General features: G+C 39.5%; 1 protein-coding gene across 3 annotated transcripts in view; it reads left to right on the forward strand.

Moving 5' to 3' along the window:
• Positions 1–22,125, forward strand: part of Lyst (lysosomal trafficking regulator) — a 173,671-nt gene that overhangs the window by 142,632 nt on the left and 8,914 nt on the right. For all 3 annotated transcript variants that reach the window (XM_029468643.1, XM_029468642.1, XM_021180035.2), the window contains 7 exons: positions 2,494–2,711; positions 5,853–6,083; positions 11,013–11,202; positions 13,795–13,931; positions 15,860–15,958; positions 17,191–17,330; positions 17,592–17,689. In XM_029468643.1, coding sequence (XP_029324503.1) covers positions 2,494–2,711; positions 5,853–6,083; positions 11,013–11,202; positions 13,795–13,931; positions 15,860–15,958; positions 17,191–17,330; positions 17,592–17,689 — 1,113 coding nt within the window. The remainder of the gene's footprint in view (positions 1–2,493; positions 2,712–5,852; positions 6,084–11,012; positions 11,203–13,794; positions 13,932–15,859; positions 15,959–17,190; positions 17,331–17,591; positions 17,690–22,125) is intronic.

Genomic DNA, 22,125 nt, shown 5'->3' on the forward strand with positions numbered 1-22,125 from the left:
TAATTTTATTTCTAGGTGAACTTGGGGACTTCTAAAATTTTATAGGACCTAGGACTGGATACATATAGGAAACTATGTTTTTAACTATTAAAATTATTTTTAATATGTATTTTAACTTTATTACACATTTTTTTCTGTTTGTAAAAGTTGCACTCATTAAAAAGTAATAGTAAAAAGCAATTCGTTGAAAAATGTAATTAAAATCAGAATGATTTTATAAGGAAATAAGAGAAATAAAACACTCTGGGGTTAGGGCTATGGTTAATTGGTGTTGTGCTTGCCTAACATGTACCACATAGACCAGGTATGGTTGTGCATACTGTAACCTAGAGTATGGGTGGAAAAAAGCAAAAGAAGAAAAACTCTCTTAGTAGAATTCTCTAGTAATCAACAGTCAAAGGGCATTCTAGAGGATAACCTCCAATGTTGTAGTAGACCTTGGCTACCCTTTCCTGTTCCCTGACAGAAGGTCTCAGACAACTCTGGGAGGGGTACTTTTGAGTTTCTTTCCTTAATTTCATGTGACCCTTGAGAATATATGATGTTGAGACATATCTTTAGGTAAGTCAGTGTTAGACAAAACACCTTAGAATGTTTTCTATCTTCTGAGACATTTGGTGAATTATTAATGCACTTAATCTGCTAGCTGCCCTGGAGCTGTTTCATCATGTTGGCTATCCAAAATCACTTCAGTGTGGCTCCAGTGGCGCACAGTATGCAGTACTAATATGAAAGTGTACGTCAGATATCAGCACCTGCAGCTTGGGGTAAACACATGTGGATCTCAGTTTAGAGCTCATCCACTGCCTGTTTTGTCTGTAGTCCTTCATGTACATTCCTATTTTGGCTTTATGACAAGTCACCCCAACACCTAGTGACTCAAAGCAACAATAAATTTGCTATTAATTGCAAGTCCAAGTCAAGGAAGTGTCCTTGATTACATTCAGAGCTTGGGCTGATAGAGCAGAGGGAGTGGTAGCTCCACTGCTCCTTTCCTTAAGTTGATCTGTGCTTTTTCAGAGGTGTTCTTCAAGGAGCTTGATTTGGGCTTCCTCACAAACTATTTGGCTACTCAGGGCTCCAAACGCAAGTATCCCAAGAGAAGGGGACAGAGGCTAAATTACCTTTTCTAACCTAGCTTGTCAGCCAAATAGCTCTCTTGCTTCCCTTTGTCTACCCAGATTCAGACTGAACACTTCCATACTACCACTTGATAATGGAGAAATAAGACACCCAGAAAAGCGCAGATAGAAAATATTGTAGCCTATTATTTAAAGGTAAATAAAACAATAACTTTGATTGTTTATTGTTTTATTTATGGGTATGGGGGTTCTGCCTACATGTGTGTCTGTACCACATGCATGCAGCACCTGCAGAGGCCAGCAGCGCATTGCATCTCCCAGGACTGGACTTACAGACAGTTGTGAGCCTCCATGTGAGTGCTGAGAATTGAACCTAGGTCCTCTGGAAGAGCAACTAGTGTTTTTTGTTTTTGTTGTTGTTGTAGTTGTTTGGTTGGTTTGGGTTTTTCAAGACAGGGTTTCTCTGCATAGTCTTCGCTGTCCTGGAACTCACTCCATAGATCAGGCTGACCTCAAACTCAGAGATCTACCTCCTGAGTGCTGGAATTAGAGGCATGCACCACCACCAGCAGCAGCTTACAACCACTGTTCTTAACCATTGAACCATCTTTCCAGCCCCTGTAGCTGCTTATTAAAACTGCAACTTCCTATAATGCTTCTCATGTCTTTCCCTGTCAGCATTCCTCTTGGTACCCTTTAGTCATCTGTTCTGAGTAATGAGTAATCTGCTTGGTACCTGAAAGTTTGGAATGATTGAGTTCATGGTCTCTCCCTTACACAGAGAAACCATCTGAAAAATAAAACAAAACACAGAAACAAAACCAGAACCTGTCTAGCTAATATGTTATTAATTTTGATAGGCTAGGAATACTTAGAAGAAAGGAAGTCAAGGCAGACCTATATATTGTCCATAAAACCAATATACTATGACAACTCATTGTAGGGTGATATCTACTTTGTAAGAAGTTTTCTAAACCACAGAATGTTAATATGTATTAAATATGTAATAATATATGAAAATACCAAAAATCTAGAAATTCTTATACAAAGCTTTAATTTTATTTTAATCAAGTTTATAATTAAAGATGTTTAAGCGCTCACAGTATTTGAAGAGTTTGGTGAGTAGACTACTGAACTTTAGGGGCACAGATTTCCTGCTTTTTCTCCCTCCTGTTAGAAAGTGATCAAAGGGTAAAGTTGAAAGTCCCAGCCTGAATTAGCTTAGCATCTATCCTGTCCCTATTGGTACAGAAAGAAGGTGAGCCCTTCATTCTTACTGTTGGGCATTTCACCTTGCTGCTGCCATTAAGAGTTACATTGCATAGTTACCAGTTTTCCAGAGCTCTTATCACTGTGGGCTAAATGAAGCATGCATCGGCAGAGTGAATAATTGTGTTTTCATCTTCCTTAGGCTTCGACTTCGGTGTTCGTCAGAATGGTGAACGGGTTAACCACGTCAATCTTCCTCCCTGGGCACGCAACGATCCTCGGCTGTTCATCCTTATTCACCGGCAAGCACTAGAGTCTGACCATGTGTCCCAGAACATCTGTCACTGGATCGACTTAGTGTTTGGCTACAAGCAAAAGGGGAAGGCGTCTGTTCAAGCCATCAATGTCTTCCACCCTGCTGTAAGTGACTCTTGTAAGACTGCACACACGTGGAAGTTAGAGCCTGAAGATTTTAGGGTTGGCTGTTAAGATATTTCCTTAAAATACCCAAGTCATCAAAAGAGACCATTAAACTAAGCTATACTACTATTCTGTATGATTTTTTAGGTTTTGTATTTCATCTCTTTAAAAGTGTCTTAGATGCTATAGCTAGGGATTCTCCAAGACCACCTCGTATCTAGTGATTTATTAAACAAATGTATGGACTCAGTTTGCAGCTCTGATTTATGGCAGTAAAGGATTCCAAGCATAACTGACCAAAGGAAATAGACAGTGAACAATGTCTGGGTGAAGCAAGGTGCACACAAACCTGGCTCCTTCTATTAAACCACAAAGAGCATGCTCACTTCTGCCAAGAGCTTTAATGACACATTCAAGTGGTCTCTGCCAGGAGAGCTACCTAGAGATTCTAGAGATTCAGAACTCAGTATCTCTTTGGGAATGATCACTTAAAAACCATCTGCCTGATGTGTGCTAAAATTCCAGACCCAGAAGGAGTGCAGGTGCTAAGCATGGACCGCATTGTTTGCACAGGATAGGCAGAGTCACCTAGGAAAAGTTCAACCCTAAAATCTCAGCTTCCAGACACCAGCCAAGGAGGCAGCAGAGTTCTCCAAAGAGAGTGGCCAGCTGGCTGAGTTAGTTCTTTTCTGCCTACTATTCTGAGTACCTGTTAAGATTTTTGAAAAACAGAATTTTTCTTCATGATAGAGACAGTACAATTGCCTTATTAGAAAATATGTAAAATACAACTATCAAAAAGAAGAAATATGAGAAATAAACTTTGCTTTCAGCATCTAGAGATAAATATCAAAACCACCTTCGAGACTTTTTCTACACCTGCATATTATTCCAGTAATTTAATATAAATCCTGTTTTTTAAATCTTTTCTTCCTGAATAATACAGTCTTAAGTATAGTCTGTAAGAATAGTAGAGTCATAAGGTGTCATTTTCCATGATTGCAGTGGCCACTGCTATCCCTATTTAAGATAGTCTCTTAATTCCCTAGAAGTAGAGTTGTTATTTACACAGGCATTAGTTTATGTTTCTGCATAGACTAGGAAGCATTTATTATGCTAGGCTCTCTGGGCATAGAGGTAACTAGGGTGAGTAGCATAGGAAGAAGGTGGGCTGGGCGGACTGACTGCATGTGTTGGGAGAGTTCCAGTGGAATGGATGAAAGGACACATCGGAAGGAATAGGAGGCAAAGAAGCAGAGCACAAAGAAAAAGGTACTCTGGATTCTGCATGCTGGCTACTCAGTGCAGACCAACAGATCAGCTATAATCCACTGCATGACATGTGGTTGCACCAGATTTCCACTTAGCAAGGTGAATTGATCGACCATGGGCTTGCTTCGTTAGTAGTATCTATGTAGATGTTACAGATCTGAAAGTATTTTTAACAAATACAGCTATGTGTACACCCCAAAACCTTACAAGGAATCCTGCCTCTGAGCTTGTTTATAGCAGAAACACACACCCAAACGGTGGCCCAGAAATAAAATTCTCTTTGTAGTCTATTGTTCTCCATAATTATTTTTGGATACCTCCAGGTATCCTTAGAAGAGAGAATCAAACAGTTTTATGGTGGATCTAATAGAAGATGACTTTGAAGAGGAGAACACTTTTTATTTTGAGGAAAGCATTATCATCTGATTCACAAATAAGAGTTTTGCAAGAAAAGTAGTAAATTGAGGAGGAAAAAATACCATTTCCTTCTACCCATCTTAGGTTCCTTGTTGGGACTCCACAACAAAGCAGAGATTAAGAAGAGAACAGTATAAAGATTTACCTAGCACAAACTTTCATAACACCAGAGCCTTCCTTGGGACTGGAAACCCTGAGCAAGTGCTTAGATTGAGATTTTATGCTAGAGCTGAGGGAATGTTATGGAGTCTGTGACGAAATCAAAGCAATAGGAGGCAAGCAGGTGAATGGCTCACATCGTCTGCATGTGCCTTCGTCAGTCTTCAGATATGAGGCTGCTCCTTTCCTCCATGGAAGAACATGTGGTGCTACCAACCTGCTTCAGAATATGGTCAGAAAGCTTATTCTAGGTTTTATGAACAGCGGCAGGGGAAGAGCGAGTCCTTCCTTACATTTGTTCTTCAGCTCAGAACACTCCATCTATGTAGGCACCATGTTTTAAGTAGCATGTTCTGAGCACCATCAAGCATGAAGTAAAGGCAAAGGTCTAGGTATAATTTCTGAGCTGCATTTGTATTTTATCCTGAAATATAACATTTAGAGCAATTGTGAATTTAAATATTAACCTCAGTAAACCCTGTTCTGTGCACATAATTTCACATTATCTTTTCAGTAATTTTGTTTAAAATTTATCTAGAGAGTGAAACATACAAGGTAATTCGCCTAGCTGGACTTTTTTCACTAAATCTTTGAAACTTTAGTATTCTAAAATGTGCAGTAACCTTGAAGATTATTTAACTTCTAAAGTGCCTTAGAAATTTTATTTTGACCCTTGAAAGAATGTTATATCTAGATACACATGTGAAGATTGCTGTAACTGATTAAATGCTAAAACCTGGACCATCCACAAGGGCATGCACAGCACTAACAATAATAGCTTAGAATAGACAGATAAGTGCACAGGCACACAGGACAGCTTCTCAGAGGCACAGTGCCAAGAAGGAAGATGCCATTTCAACAACTCACCCTGGAGCCAGCCTTGATGCTTTTCCTTATTCACTGTCGGCTGTCATGATGACTCACTTACCTGCGTTGTGGCATATCTTCACTTTTGCCTTTTTCCATGTCCTTCTTTGGGCAAGCAACCTACCTGACATCTTCTATGACAGTCTCAGACTTTAAATTTGAAATGTTTTATAAAATACACCTAATTAATGTCAGTCAGACAAAACATATTATTTTGTTCACACTTAGAAATGTTGGTTATTACTGTCTGATCCTAATAAGACCAGTAAGGCTAAGATAACCTCATCAGAAACATTTTTAAATCATTTGCATTCAAAACAGAGTACCCATTACCTAAAGATTGAAACAAGTTGTTTTCTTTTAGCATTGTGACTAATTCTACCATTACACTGCGTATGTCATGTTCTTGGACTGTCTTCTCTACAGACATATTTTGGAATGGATGTCTCTGCAGTTGAAGATCCAGTGCAGAGACGGGCTTTAGAAACCATGATAAAAACCTACGGGCAGACCCCGCGTCAGTTGTTCCACACAGCCCATGCCAGCCGACCTGGTGCCAAGCTTAACATCGAAGGAGAGCTTCCAGCAGCTGTTGGCTTGTTAGTCCAGTTCGCTTTCAGAGAGACCCGAGAACCAGTCAAGGAAGTCACTCATCCGGTATGTTACTTTGATTTCAGTAAAATTCAGCAAAAGTTGAACTCCTGCCATGACCCTTGGGTAGCTATGGGGATACAGACATGAATAGTGTGGTCCTAGTGACACCAGGGTAAGTACCAGCCAGTGCAAGACAAATAGGGGCAGCTAGAGCAATGACCTGTGTGTACAGTGAGTACTGGCTGCGTCAGTGATATGGAGAGCATTTCTTGCAAGTCCAAGGAAAAGAAGCATTGATTAGGACAGACAGCAGCTGTCCCCCACTGCACAGAAGGGTTATTACCAGGGAAAGACTTACCAAGCAAACTTCTAAATAGGATTGTGCAAATAAAAGGGCCCAGCTGGTAACTATGTAAGTGGCACAGCTGGGTCTGATGGCCATCATTAACCAAAAGCACTAACAAGAGGTACCTGCCCAGATTATAGAAATGGGAAATATTGTCTCTAAAAATAGAAAGTGAGCATAATTTTTCTTTACAATTGAAAACTAAAGCAAGGAGAACTTAAAGGGAAAAAGAATCTTAGCTTTCACTTAAGTTCACCATATAGCATAAAATACTTCACCAAGTAGCATAAAATACTAGAACTTAAATTTTTGAATGTTGCAAAGTGTTTATAGAAAGGAGCCACTGAATATGAAAAGGGAAGGGAAGAGACCTTGAACATGAATCAAGCAGTATGCCTCAGGTGCACTGAAGTGCTCCACTGTCAGTGAAGAGTTTTCACAGACCTTGTTTTGATGATGTTTCTGGGAAGGATAGTGCTTAAATATCTTACGACTATAGATGCAAATTTTTCATACATGTAACTCACATTTGTGAGTTTTGCATTTTAAATGCAAACAGAACCCATCCAATTAATAGAGTCAATGTAAAGATATTTATTAATAGTGGTATTATATTAAAACCAAGTCACCAAAATTGAATTTTGAAGTAGAAATCTGGATTTTTATTTTGTGGCTTTAAAGTCTTATTAGCCATTACCAGAGTTGCTCTTTTTAACTAGAATACATTTTTAACATGTCAGAACAACGTAACAATATATTCCTGAAATTTAATAAATTCCATTTAATTTACTACTATACTTATTGCAATTAATGAATGAGATGTTGGTTTTATGGGTTTGTTTGGGTGATTTTGGTTTTTTGAAACAGGGTCTCACTGTGTAGCCCAGAGCAGTTTAGAGCTGAAGATTCTCGCTTGCTCTGGATTGCCTCCTTCTCCTAGTGCTAGATTCTATGCTCAGTGCTATTTAGCTGTTTAAGGATGATGTATGTAAAAGCATTAGGCAGTCTGCCTGCTGACAGTGAGTCCCAGCCTGCCTCATTCCCACTATAGGACCTTCACGTTAACTGTACCCTCCACTGACTCATCCCCACATACACCCATTTGGCTCTCTCATTTCAATAAGGCCTCTGTTCCTCTGAGAGTCTTCCCTGACACCATATATAAACCAGCATCTCCATTGTTCTAATCTTCTCACTTTTGCTTTATAATACTTTCATACCTAATATACATTTAAGTTCTTGTTTAGTCTGTCTCTCCCATCCTATCTGAATGCAACAGCATTAGAAAGGGTGTTGTCTGACTTGCTTCTTACTGTGTTCACAGTTCCTCAGAACATGCTTGGCACACAGTGGGCATCCACTATTTTACTAAATGAGTCATTACTCAGGCAGCTTCTTTAGAGTTTGGCTTGCCCTTTCTTCTCTGTGATGTACAGTGGTATTTATGCCTGCTGGGGCCAGCCCCAATGGGTCTTCTTTCTTGGTTAGTGGAGGAGGAAGACTGTCAGTGGGGGCAAGATTTCATTTACCTATCTTTGTTAAGGTAACTGCCTTAGCAAAGACCTGCCTGTCTGAATTCCTCTGAGACCAAAGACTGCAGTCCCTGGCGTTTAGCATCTCATCCTAAAACAGCAGCAGATTAAGTAAAGGATTAATTGCTAGAGCCCTTTCCCTCTTGTCCAGATGCTTCTGCTTGTCAGGGTGGAGGTAGGAGAGCAACAAACTTCTATCAAACCAGGGGAAGAGAGTCATGCTCACAGAAGGAAAAACTTTTACACAACCAAATATGGATAAACTCACATAAATTCAAATACAGATTCATGCTTACATGTTCATATATAAAACCAGTTGAGCCCAGCTACATACTTATCTCATAATTACACACTTATACACATCCATACTTACATATGTATATGGAGTAAAAGAGCAAGCATCAGTGCAGAAAAAACTCACTCATTCTGGATGAAAAACAAGCTCCAATCTTTATTACATAGAGAAAGAAAAAGCTTCTACCCTTTTATTACTAAGTGAATCAAACCCAAATCTGTAAGAAGAAAGCTTTGTTCTCTTTAGTAAGACTAAGCCTGCCTGCTCCTTCTACTTTCTCTACAGCTTCTTCTTGTTTTCTCTTTCCCTCTGCATTCTGCATATTGCTCTCTTAATTTTTTAAGTTGCCTTATACTTTCTAAGTTATTCCACTCTGCATTCTCCTTCTAATCTTGCTCTCTCCTCCTGCTCTGATGTAACAATGCCTTGCTCCCAATGCCTGACTCCCAGTGCTTCTATTCCCAGTGTTATGTTCCCAATGTAATCTTTTCTAGGCTTTTGTACCTGTTCTAGGAGAATAGACCACATAGCTTTACCAAGCTTCCCATTTTTGCAAAAGTTCACTAGAATTCAAATCATAAATTGAATAGGAAGTTTACAACAGAGAATGTTTACATGCATATCCATTAAGAGTAATTATCTGGCTAAACATTCATTAGCTGTCACTGAAAACTAAAAACCATACATTTGTGACTAAGTTTTTAGTGAATTTTCACATAGATAATCCCAGTCAATATTTTATCTTCTGTCCTTGCACCTATAGCAAGTCTTTAGTTCTCTTTTTATGACCTTTGGTTAATAGTTTTACAGCCTCTTGAAATGTGCTCTAAGTTACAGATTCCTGCCTGCTATCTCAGAAGCAATTAACTCATAACACTCAAAGATTGGCAGAGTTCTCATTTGCAGTTTTATTTATCAGAGAAGACTTAATAGCAGTCCTATTATAAAAGAACTTAATAATTACTAATATAATTTTAGGAATTCTTATCAAATCATCATTAAGAATTAAAAAATATCTGTCTATATAGCATCACTACAAGACAGTACATTTTCATTGTTCTGCAGTGATCTGTTCAAAAGGGTAGGGTAATGCCTAGTGATTGTTTTATATATTTAATAATAACAGGAAAAGCATATTAATAGCAGGAATCTTTCCTAAAATCTAACCTTCTCAGCATTGGCTAGAGAAGCCATCCTCTCATTAACTTTAACAGTCCATGGCAGAACCGTCTCAGGAAGATCACCTGCTAGTTTTTAGCTTCTCCTTGATGGCTCTTGGCATATGCCACAGCTTTTCTTTGCTTGAACCACAGTGGGACCTCCCACACAGTGCTTAACCATGGCCTTCAGATGGCAGCTCCACCATCTCTGACATACATCAGCAATGCTGTGCTGAAGAAGGTCCTCCACACAGCCCAGCTGCACTTACATGAACTTCAGTCAGAGCTGTCTGTCTGAGCAACACTTAAAAAAGGCACTCTTCTTTTATGCATACAGTATAATGTAAAACACTTAGCGATTTTTCAGTGGTCAGTGATAGTGTATACCTCAAAAATGGTTAGCTTTGTATATAACTCAAAAAACCTAAACTCTGTAATTCATATGAGAGAAATTTTCAGGCAAGGAATTATGAATGACCAGTCATAACTTGAGTCCAACATCAGGACATAGATAGGCTGATGGCTTTCAAAAGGAAACTTGTTCTCAAAATACCTGTGTTAGCCTCTCTTTTCCCATAGGAGCAGTCCTGCTGCTCAGCCTTCTCTGACATGCCACTTAACACTGAATATTACTCTGTCCCCTAAGTGGTCTAAATAAGAAGAAATAGAGCACTGACTGTCATGCATTTTAAACAGTAGTATGTACCTGTTTCTTCATTCAGATGGAAAAATGAGATAAGCAAAATACAGTGAAAAGTATTTGTTGTTTTTATGGAAACAACTGGAATTTGTTTAATATGTTATCTTCATTAGATTTGTGTAGCATTTCCTCTAATTTGAAAATAGAAAACTACACTTTTAAATGTCTAAAACAGAGGAAGTCTATTAATAAGAAGAGATTAAGAGTTTAACGTTCAAAAAGATAGTGGAAAAATAAAGTTATTGGGGGAAACTGAGGGCTGTTTTCTGCCCTTCCTGGGTTTTCTTCTTGACATTGTTTTTACTTGGATGGAGGAAGGGTTTGGATGTGTGTTCATGGCAGGTGTGTGGCCACTCTGGCTACAGTCTTCTCTTACCATTGCATGTTCACAGCCTGCTGCTCCTCAGTCCCATCTCTTCCTTTGTTCTCACTGGACAACCCTGTTTTCTCTAGGGTTTACTCGAAGTCTCTGGATCGCTGAGTGCTCTAGCCTTCTCAGTATGCTCCATTAATAAACTCTGAACATCCACTGAGAAACTGCTGTGGTCTAGACATATATCAAACAAGGGTCCCTGGTTCCAAAGCTTGTAGCTGAGTGAGATCTTCTGCGCCCATATGTCTTCATTTCTGTCATATGTACAGAATATCTAAAGTTGGCTTGTCACCAACTTCAGATATTTTAGCAAGCCTAAAAGAAATGTCTAGTTAAATTTTGTTTTCTTTGCTTAAATTTCAAATTTGAATTCCATTCAAGCTAAGTCAGAACCACTGAACAAAAATCAAATAAGAAGCAAATGTTTCTATATGGTAAACATGGAGAAGTAAAATACATAGCATAATTCTCTCAAAGAGTTTATAATCTAATTATCTTCTGTTTAGAATTTATGGTGTAATTAATAACCTCATAACCTTTTATTTATAAGGTTTTCTTTTTTATTCTTTAATTTCTTTGGTTTTAGAGCCCTTTGTCATGGATAAAAGGCTTGAAGTGGGGGGAGTACGTAGGTTCCCCCAGTGCTCCAGTACCTGTGGTCTGCTTCAGCCAGCCCCATGGAGAAAGATTTGGTTCCCTGCAGGCACTGCCCACCAGAGCCATCTGTGGTTTATCACGAAACTTCTGTCTTCTGATGACCTACAACAAGGAGCAAGGTAATGTGAACCACAGTGAGGATCAGACAGGAGGTCTCTTAGAAGATCTAACTGTCACCAGCTCACCTGGACTGCTGCCTTATTTGACTTCTGAAGTTGCACAGGCTTTGGAGAAAAGCTCTGTTCAGAATTGTGGTTACTTATGCAAGCTAGGCATTAAAGAGTAGTACATTAAAAAGTGAGAATTAAGTGCAGTAGTGCCATTTAAAATGAAAGGAGTTTGAGGGAGTTGAGAACAAATGTTTGTGCTTCCAGGATGACAGCATTGTCAGTCTGATAGAAACATACACATTCTAACTCTCAATCCCCAAGATGGGCAGATGCACTTAGCAGACAGATCTGGTGCTCTAGAGGACGCACCTGTGGGTTTAAACATGCCCAGGGAGTGATAAGTATAAACACATGTCCTAAAGGCAGCTCTTCTGGTTCCCTGCTCCAGCTCAGCAGCCATGCAGTGTGGAAAAGGACTATGTGGTATGGATCATTTCATATTTCAAATGTCACCCAGACACTAGAGAACTGTGGACATTTTCCACTTATCAGTCCCTCTGTCCTTCCTGCTAACATTCTCTAGCGTGGAGGCTCTCCTGCTTGGCCTAAGGTGAAAAGGAATGGCTGAGGATACTCCTGTTCATGTGAGGATGCTTTTAAGCTTCCTCGGTCAGCACTCTTATCACTCAGCACTGTAGGATTTAAATGTGTCTCATACAATTCTCAACCTATTGCATTTTGTCACTAAGTCTCAGGCCCTTAATGTACCTTGAGAGCCATGTTCATTCTGTAACTTCTCAGTAGAGTGGGCTTGGGGTTAACCAGTCTAGGTGTGTGTGCAGAAGTACTTACACTGTACCTCTAGAAGCACAGTTCCTTATTTGTATCCAAGCTCTGCTAGTTACTATGTGTGTGGCCTTGAGAATGTTACTTGAGGCCTTCTAGATACTGGTTTCGATCTATTAAAAAATAGGAGTACCAAATGACTTCCCTCCCAGCGTGATTTATTGTGAAGACTCAAAATAGTGTATGAAAATGATTAGCATAGGGCCTGGATCATTATAAGTATTAATACTCACAAGAATCTATTAGGCTTCAACCATCCTGGGCCAAGTATTGTCATTGTTCACTGCTTTGACCTAAACTATAATAGGAAGTGCCACAGAAGCCAGGCAATGGTGGCGCATGCCTTTGATCCCAGCACTTGGGAGGCAGAGGCAGGTGGATTTCTGAGTTTGAGGCCAGCCTGGTCTACAGAGTGAGTTCCAAGACAGCCAGGGCTACACTGAGAAACCCTGTCTCGAAAAAAACAAAACAAAAACCAAAAACAAACAAACAAAAAAAGACACCGGAAGCGCCACAGAAGCATCACAGAGAGCAGTGATTGACAGCTGACTATACCTTGCAGATGAGTGTTGAGAGTCCTGATTGCAATTGGATGTGTTGAGTGCTAATATGTAAATAGCATGGCTCTGAGTGGTTATCTGACATAATAGACAGCTGCACAAGGGATGCATAATCATCATAAGACCAGTAGTCCACTTTCTTGGGAACTGTGCCTCAGACTGCCTGAAGGTTTTCCTACCAAGTATACTTTGTTCTATTCACAGCACCTTATGAATCTCTAGAGCTAAACTGCAATTTTCTCACAAGCTGCTTCTTAAGATCCACTGTTCACTAGATAAAGTTTCTTTCTCTAAAACAACAAATGAAAATAAGTCCAATTAATTGATCTTCAACCACATTGATCTTTAGTTCTTAATTAAGTAAGTCCCAGGCAGAACACCCCAGTGAAAAATAAGGTATAACCACTCTTAGGTCCTGTGTATCGCTTGATACCCTGAGCGTTCTCAGACTCAGGACATCATATGAGTATGTAGTGGGGCTTGTACTTTGTGAGTATATTCTCAGTTCTTTTGTTGTAAAACTGATGTCCACATTTGACTGTTTAAAAAAAACACACCAAACTTCTGAATTGTATTTTCAATGTGCTGCTAATTCATCTAAGAACTATTTATTTGTTTATCCACATGTTGTGTGTCTTCTTAGTGTACTTACTTCAACTTACTGTTGTAGACAACAGAAAGACTCAAGAAAGAACACAGAATGTTCAAGTCTTTATGCCAAAAATGTCATAATACTGGCATAAGACAGAGAAAAGACCAAAACCCTCTTGAGAGACAGTCTGCAGTGCCAAATCCTACAGCTAACCAGAGTGGATCTATTGCTTGGGAAAGGATGGCTTCTCCAGCAGAGTTTACTTCCAGTGTTCAAAGTCGGTCACACTGACCTCTCAGCACTCGATATCAAGAATGTTACTTAACAAGTATTTAGGTCATGTTTCACTTTTAAAGAAAAAATCTCAGAACACGAATAAAGTAAGCTTTATTATTGTTGTTGTCATTATAAAATTTTATCTGGGAAGATAATTCCACCCTTAGGACTAAAACTAAGATTATTTTATTTCAGGCAGATAAGGATAGAGCGCCTGAAAAGAGTGTATATTCTGCTTTATAAATGTCAGCCTTTAACTTGCTGTTGTCTGAGGTGTTAGATGATACTATACTGACAACTAGATACTTGGTTTTCCCTTCTGTTGAGGTGTGAGAAGCATGAACAACACAAATATTCAGTGGTCTGCTATCCTAAGCTGGGGATATGCTGACAACATCTTACGGTTGAAAAGTAAGCAGAGTGAGCCACCAATCAACTTCATACAGAGTTCACAGCAGCACCAGGTAAGCTTAGGTATAAGGACTGTATGCTGATTAAGTTCCATGTCTTGCGAAGGAGGGAAGGAGTCTAGCTAACACTGGTCTACTTAAATGTCAGCCCAGAAGCTGATATTTGCAGTGCTTCTAGATGTCATAATCCCTGCTCATCTGATTAGGTCCCACGGTTTGATTTTTGCCTATTTCCTCATTGGGAGAGCTTGCCTGGGGCCTAGTGTTTCAGCAAATGAGCTGCTTTCATCCTGGGTCCATTTGGCTTTGCAACTAGGTCATTTTCTGTAACCATAGTATCATCTTTGTTACCTGGTTTTTCCTAAATAACCGAACATCTAATGAAGCAAGAAGACACTTGCCTCATACCCTGGAGCTGTGTTGAGTTACCAGGAGCTAGATAGTCACTTACTTTGACAGATAAGACAGATAACTTGACCTCTCTAGACTAGAGTTGTCTTTCCACCTCTTTAAAACTGTGTTTATCCAATTTATGTTGTTGCCTAAAAAAGCTGCTATAAACATGTTGCTGATGTTTATAAAATTTGTGTGCTATGCATATCCAATAGTACTGCTGCGGCCATCTAAGACTCTGGATTGAACACACAACCACCTTCAGTCTCTGTCTACCTTTTCATGGGGAGCTTTCTGGCCATTGTCTGACTTCTCTTCCCTTGCCTGTAAAATACCCACTACCTGTTCATGTTTGCTGACATGTTCCCACCCTGGAATCCTAGAAGCTGGGTAACTACCCCAGGAATGGCTGGCAGCAAAAGCAGCAACGGCCATGCCATGTTTTCTAAGTCATTTGTTACTGGGCTTGTGCAGAGGATAAAGGGACTGGGAAAAGCAATCTTATTACAAACACTGATAAGATTTTTGTTTGTTTGTTTTGAATAATATTGGGGCATTTTATGCAAATAGAAATATGTATCCAATACAAGCAGGTGATGATGAATCATAAGAGAGCTGGTGGTGTAATTAAATTACAAATGAGTCTGCAGAATCAGTGAAAACACAAAAACATACTCCAAAATAAGTGTGTTCCTCGCTGCCTTCTTTATGGAATTGTCATGAATTACAAGGGGAAAGAACACAGAGTGGGAGTTAGATGTGTAAAATATCCTCCCTCTGCAAATCTGGTGACAATCGTAGTCATGACTGGGGATAGGTCAGTTCTTTGGATGTAGTGCATGGCATCAGCTACTGTCAAGTAGAGGCTGTGAGGGAGGCCATGTGGAGAACTGAGCCAAGCTTGAATGGTACTTCCATGCATAAGAATAAAGAATCTTGTAACAAACGAGTAACCCTTCACCTTTAGCTTCCTTGTCCTATTTAACAGCGTTTACAGCTGTTAGCGTGATACCTGTTTTTACATGCACACTGCTTCCCTACAGAAAAACAGAAAGAGAATGCACATAAGTAAAATCTAGTAGCCCAGCGTGGTGGCTTCTGACTCTTAAGAAGCTTAGACTTGAGAACCTTCAGTTCCTAGACAGCCTGCGATACATATTTAGACCCTATTTCAGAGCAGAAGACCGGTACGTTAATGTTTGAACCCCTCACACATTGATACTCAAGCTTTGATAGATCCTGTATTATTTTGTTAAATTTCTAAGCCACAAGTGTATATAAAAATAAAATTGTAAGGCAGACAGACACACATACATATACTAGGAGCCCACAGTGAATGGCTGGTGACAAGTGGAAGAGGGATTGCAGGGATAATCTAGCTCAAATGAAATTAAAAGTCAATAAATAAATAACTGAAAAAAATGTATAACGTTGTACACTGTTGTTTTTAAAACCTTGTAATCTGGAAACAATTATTAAAGATTTTTGCTCTAAACTGTTGAAAGTACTATGGCTCTATATGCTTCTGCTCTGATCGTATCAAGGAAAATGTTTACCTGGAAGCTTGTCTTTGATTTGTCCTTTCAAAGGTAACCAGTTGTGCCTGGGTGCCTGACAGTTGTCAGCTCTTCACTGGGAGCAAGTGTGGTGTCATCACAGCCTATACCAACAGGCTCACCAGCAGCACGGTAGGTCCTGGCTCACTGGCACATGATAGGACCTTTATGTCATTGAGAAAAGCCTAGAAGATGTGAGGTATCCTTGCTTAAGGCTAACTTAAAACATGTGTTAGTCCTTCCCTTTTCTAGCTCCTATTAAACGGAAGGTCATGTTCCTAACTCATCAGAGTCAGGTTTACTGAGAGTGACGAAGAATCTTGAAAATAAATAAATAAATACATAAATAAAATAATCATAAAGGTCCTATTTTTGCTTCAGAGACAGATAATATTTTGATTTATTATCTGCTTTGCTTTGGGCTTTTTCATGCTGCACACGTGGAGCTCAGAGGACATCATTTAGGATTGAGTTCTTTCCTTCAGTCAGTCATGTGTGGGTTCTGGGGACTGAATTCAGATCATCCAGTACCCAGGCCAGGCGTGGCATCAAGTACCTTTACCTGCTGAACTCAAAAGGAAGCTCAGCTCAGGTGCACCTTCCACATACAGAGATGTTCTTGGCTACCTCTTGAGTGGAGCCCAGCTGTGGGTGCAGGCAGGGGACTTACCTTCTACAAGATGTTCCATGCAGGGGCAGAGGGATACTGAGGAGCCATCCTGGGATCCTAGAACTCCTTACTCAAGAGGGGGTGAGCCAGCCCCAATTTCTGTACCAGACTACAGCATGGGAAAATCTAAAATGCTAATGAGAATAAACACACCAATAAAAAAGCAGCTGACAGCCATGTGACCTTCAGACATAGTTGGCTTTAGAAAGGCCATCTGTAGTCTTTGAGAAGTAGCACAGTATTGGTACTTGTCAAACTGAGGAGAGGAACAAACATTTTATGGCACTATATATAACTCGAAAAAAGTTTTCAATATCAGCAAAGGGTCAACTATGATAATTGTATGGAGTGTCATATACCATTAACACCATTTAAAGATAATATCAAAAGTGGAAAATGCAAAATACAAAATAGAAATGTATTTGTATAGCAATACTGCAAACAATAAAAATGTATGTGCCTTTGAACAAAGACTGAACAAGAACAAATACAAATAAAAAGAAATGCAAGTTATTAAAAACTGAGCAGTTTAAATTATTATAATCCTTTATTAACTTAAGATTTTAAAAAGTTACATAGGATTGAAAATGATCAGACAAGAATGCTGAGACACAGTTGTTTTTCATTTTGAGAAACTGCAGATTACCTTGTATGGGCTTTTAATCTCATACCTTGCTTAATATTCAAATTCCAGCCCTCAGAAATTGAAATGGAGAGTCAGATGCATCTCTATGGCCACACGGAGGAGATCACCGGCTTATGTGTCTGCAAGCCATACAGCGTGATGATAAGCGTGAGCAGAGACGGGACCTGCATAGTGTGGGACCTGAACAGGTACCGACAACTCATCCACACATGTTCCTTGAAATATTACATATTTTACAGTAGATAATAAAGACACTAAAATCATGTCATTATTTTGTCAATTTAGACATGAAACACATACTTAAAGGTAGTAAGAGCAGTTCTGTAGTCTTTTTAAAGTCAGAAGTCAAATACCTTAGAAGAAGAGTTAGACGTATTGAGGATAGGAAACAAAAGACTCTAATCCTCTGTATGACTGAATATGCAAATTCATGTCCTTTTTTTTTTTAGGCTATGCTATGTACAAAGTTTGGCTGGACACAAAAGCCCTGTGACGGCTGTCTCTGCCAGTGAAACGTCAGGTGACATTGCTACTGTGTGTGACTCAGGTGAGCTGCTCCCAGCTTAAGTCTAGGGTTGTCCATTTCCTGACTCAAGCTGGCTAGATCTTTTCTCAGCCCCCATCAGTGTAAGCACTTTGGCCATGGCATGGATGTATATTAAAATGTAAGGTCCTAAACTGACTTCTTACCTTAGGCAAGAGTTAAAATTGTTGTTTTCCTGAGAGATGTAAAAATTTATTTGAGTACACTTAAACAAATTATTGTTACCTAATTATCTGAAAGTCCTTTTGTTTTCTATACTGCTTTGCTTTTGGTATTTAACTATTGGCTGCGCTACCTTTCTTGTGCTAGAAAACAAGTTTTTGACAAATTGAATTTGTTGATGTTACTTTCCTTTTGGTGTAATAAGATACTCTGAAAAAGGCAACTTAAGGGAGTCTGTTTGTCCATGTTCGGACAATGTACAGTCCATCGTGGTGGGGATGTCATGGCAGTAGGTCACATTGTGTTCATAATCAAGAAGCAGAGAGCAATGAATGCTGATGCTTGGCTCTCTTTGTTCTTTTTATATACCAGGATTTCAGCCCAGGGAATGGTGTCACCCACAGTGGGCAGAGCTTTCCATCTCAATTAGCTCAATCAAAGGCATGCCTAGCAACCTACCTTCTAGGTGATTCTAGCTTTCAAGTTGACATTTGTGATTAAACTGTCACAGATTTGATAGGCTTTTAGTGATAGATCATGAATTGGCAGGCACCCATCTGAAATAGAAAGACATTCCTAAGCCAAACAGGGGAAGTGGGCTATGCAGGGAGAAAATAATGAAGTAAGAAGAGGGGCACCAGCCATTGGCCAGTGTTGAGTACGTCTCTAGTCCCTGAGAGAGAGAACTAGGTATTCAGTGGAGGTATGACTTGCTTAAGTTTCAGGAGAAAGATACACCTCCTAGTTAAAGGTCACAATGGTTTTCCCATATTTCTATGTTTAAAATATGATGCAACTGTTGAAGAGCTCTTGAATTTTCTGTTTGTATTTCTGTTTGTAAGGATCTTAAAATTGAAAGAATCTCTTGAAAACTATTTGCTTTTTTTAACATCCATTTAATATAGAGCACCTTTGATACATCTCTAGTGGGTAAGCCTCTGTTTTTTGCTTGGTTCCATTTTTCTATTAGGGTTTTTTATTTTATTTTTTTCATTTTATTTTATATTTTATTTTTAAATGTTCTTTAATTAATTTTATTTATTAATTTTGAAAATTAGGTAACACTATATAGCACAGACTGGCCTTGAAGTTCTGTTCATAGAGCATTTCTCATTGGGAATGTTCAACCTAGACTTGCTATCTCAATCCAGAATGAAGATAGAAGTGAGCGGCCAAATGAAGAACGAAAGAGGATCTGGCCTAAAAGGACCCTGAGCATAGGACTGTCTTCCTGGGCTTGAGACTAGACTTGGGATGTACAGGGCTATGTGCTCGAGCTCAGGAGTAATCAAGTCAGGCAGGGCTTCTATGAAGGCTCGTATAGGCTAGTGGCAGTGTAATCTCTGTTCTCTCTTTTTCCACAGAAAGCAGAATCTGAAAATTCTAACCCTCTAATTCTGACTCCAAAGCCAGGAGCCCAGCCAAGAGCCAAGGCCTGAGTGTTGAGAAGACAGGGTTCCCAGGGTTTGGGAGCTTTTTAATGGGTCCAGAGACAGTGACTAAATGCTCAAATCATAGGTGTCTCTTGGGGTTTTGTTGCTATTTTATTGGACACTGATTGATTGTTTTGTTATTATTTACATATCCCAAGCTAGCCTCAAAATCATAGCAACACCTACCCTAGCCTCTCAAGTGCTGGGAATATAGGTATGCCCAGCATGGCCAGCTAGTCATTCATTTTTGTAGTCAAGCAAAGTCACTGCCTCAGTGATGTTATAGATTTTGGATATGAAAGTGTTTCTGTCCTAGCCTCAGTCATAAAATAACGCCATGAAAACATCCTTATCTCCTCCTGACCACTGCTAAGGGTCCGTTCTCAGCTGTGCAAGGGAGTAGATGACTGACAGCCTTGCTGATACTTCTGCCCTGGCCTCCTCCTCACTGGCAGCTTTCTTTGACTGGGTTGCATACTGAGAGACACTGGGGGATAAAAGAATGGTTATTTATTTAAAAAAAAAAAAAAACTCTCAGCTTTCTTACTTTGACCCCATTTGAAAGCTAGGGCTGATCCCAAGAGAGCTCAGTTTGGAAGAGTTAATTACTAGATCTGCGAGTGGTGGGGTATTCTGGGATCCCTGGATAGTGAGCAGCATAACAGAGCTGCATAGAAATTGTTCTAACCTGAACAAAATGCCTTCTCAATGTTTTTAAGGCCTCTTGAGAAATGTATAAAAGGACTCATGAAAAAGCATTAGATATAGCTAATGTAATTTTAAAAATACTTTTTAAGACAAACCACACTTGTGGACAATGAACTATACTGGTCTCCTATTTGCTTTTAGCACTCAAATGGAACTAAGTCATAAAATGCAGCCTACAAAGTCTTGACCTTTCAGAGGATACATCTAAGCAGACTTGAACCAAAATTTTCAATTCTTCCATTCTTATTATGGGATATGATTTGTATAATGATAAGGCTGAAGTTAAATTATGAAAATACTGTAGTCAGTTTCTTCTGTCTTTAGCCATTCTGTCTCTGGATCAGAATGCCTGTCTTTGGGGGACGATGGATGTGCGTGACCTGGCCCTCTATTAGCCTGGCATTGTGAAGTTGGAGCAGTGCTCTAAGACTCAGAGCCAGCTGCTTCTCCAACTTTTCATTTCCAAGACTGTGGATAAGAACAGAGATGCCCAACCTTGCAGCTTTCAGATCATGTGTTAAGTTTTGCATGAAAGCAATCTGGTATGGAATAATGACCTCTCCCTTTACTATATACAGTTTTTAAACTGTATGTTTTAAACGGATGGGTTTGGTTTTAGGTTGTCTCAAAATGCCGGGTAAGCTGCCTTGACTAATAAAGTACATACCACGCTTAAGGGCATCAGGTCCAGGGTTAGACTTTTCCTTTTGAAGGGTTAAGCCATGAGATATCCATGGACCATGATCAAAGAGGTGATTCTCAGGGCTAGAGAGATGATTCAGGGGTTAAGAGTGTGAACCCCTCTTGTAAAGGACCCAGGTTTGGTTCCCATTATCCATGCCAGGCATAACCCCAATTCCAGGGGATCTGTGCCTCTGACCTCCATAGGCACTGCGTTCGGATGTACACACCCACATAGAATTTAATTTTTTAAAATGTGTCTTTCTTTTAGAAGATGGATCTCTTTTTACTTACTGTTTCCTGCATCTCCCAAACCATGTTTTACAATTAGAAGTCACAATGGCACTGAGGAAATGGCAAGAGTCTAGTGCATAGCATAGAGGCTACCTAGAAGCCTTTCCTGAGTATGCACCCCAGTGCCTCAGTTACATCAGCAGCATTGCAGCTATCACCAGTATTTCAGAAACTTTCCCACTGACCTCAAAATAAAGTTTGTTGTGGTCACTAAGCACTATGTCCCCATTCCTCGCCCACCTCACTGGAATACCACTGGTCACCTGCTTTCTTACTTCCACCTCTGTGACTACCTGTTCTAGATCTTTTTGTTATTTTTTCTCTATTTTTTAATTGAAAATAAATTTTCTCACATAGTATATTCTGATTATGGCTCCCTCCCCCCAGATCTTCCCCACAACCCACTTCCACCCCCTTTCTTGTCCTAACTCATTAGAAAACAAACAGGCATCTAAAAGAAAAACTAAAATAATAATGTTTAACAAAATAACAGAATCAATGCAAACAAACCTGGGTAGGAAGGAACAAAAGAAGGAAGGAAGGAAGGAAGGAAGGAAGGAAGGAAGGAAGGAAGGAAGGAAGGAAGGAAGGACGGAGAGAGAGAGAGAGAGAGCGCTCACAAGAAACATATATATAAGTGTAGAGATACATTAGCAAACACGAAGTCCCATAAATACAAAATTGGAAACCATATGCAAAAGATCTGTAGGGTAAAAAAAGAAGAAAAGAAATGCCCAAACAAAGCATTATGAGACAAAAGCAACCAAACCTCTAAAAATATCACTGGGCTTGTTTTCTATTGGTAATTTTCTTCTGGAGTGGTTTGTATGTCCAGTAAGACTCCACTGGAGAAAAGTGACTTTTTTCACTTGTGAGTGATTATCAATTGGAGATAATTTCTGGGATAAGGCTTTAGGCTCATTTCCACTTCCACTGTCAGCACCTGGACCCCATCAGGCCCAGCCTGTGCATGTTGCTGCAGTCTCTGAGCTCCTATGTGTTTACAAGGCTAGTTTCCTTGCTGTCCTCCGCCCCCTCTGGTTCTTACAATCCTTCTTTTTTTTTTCTTAAATGTTTTATTATGTAAATGCATTTTATACATAAAATATATTAATAATGAGTATTTTGCAAATCAAATAATACATAAAAATGTGTTAACTT

Source organism: Mus caroli, chromosome 13 (genome assembly GCF_900094665.2).
Source record: "Mus caroli chromosome 13, CAROLI_EIJ_v1.1, whole genome shotgun sequence".
NCBI classification, from domain to species: Eukaryota; Metazoa; Chordata; class Mammalia; order Rodentia; family Muridae; genus Mus; species Mus caroli.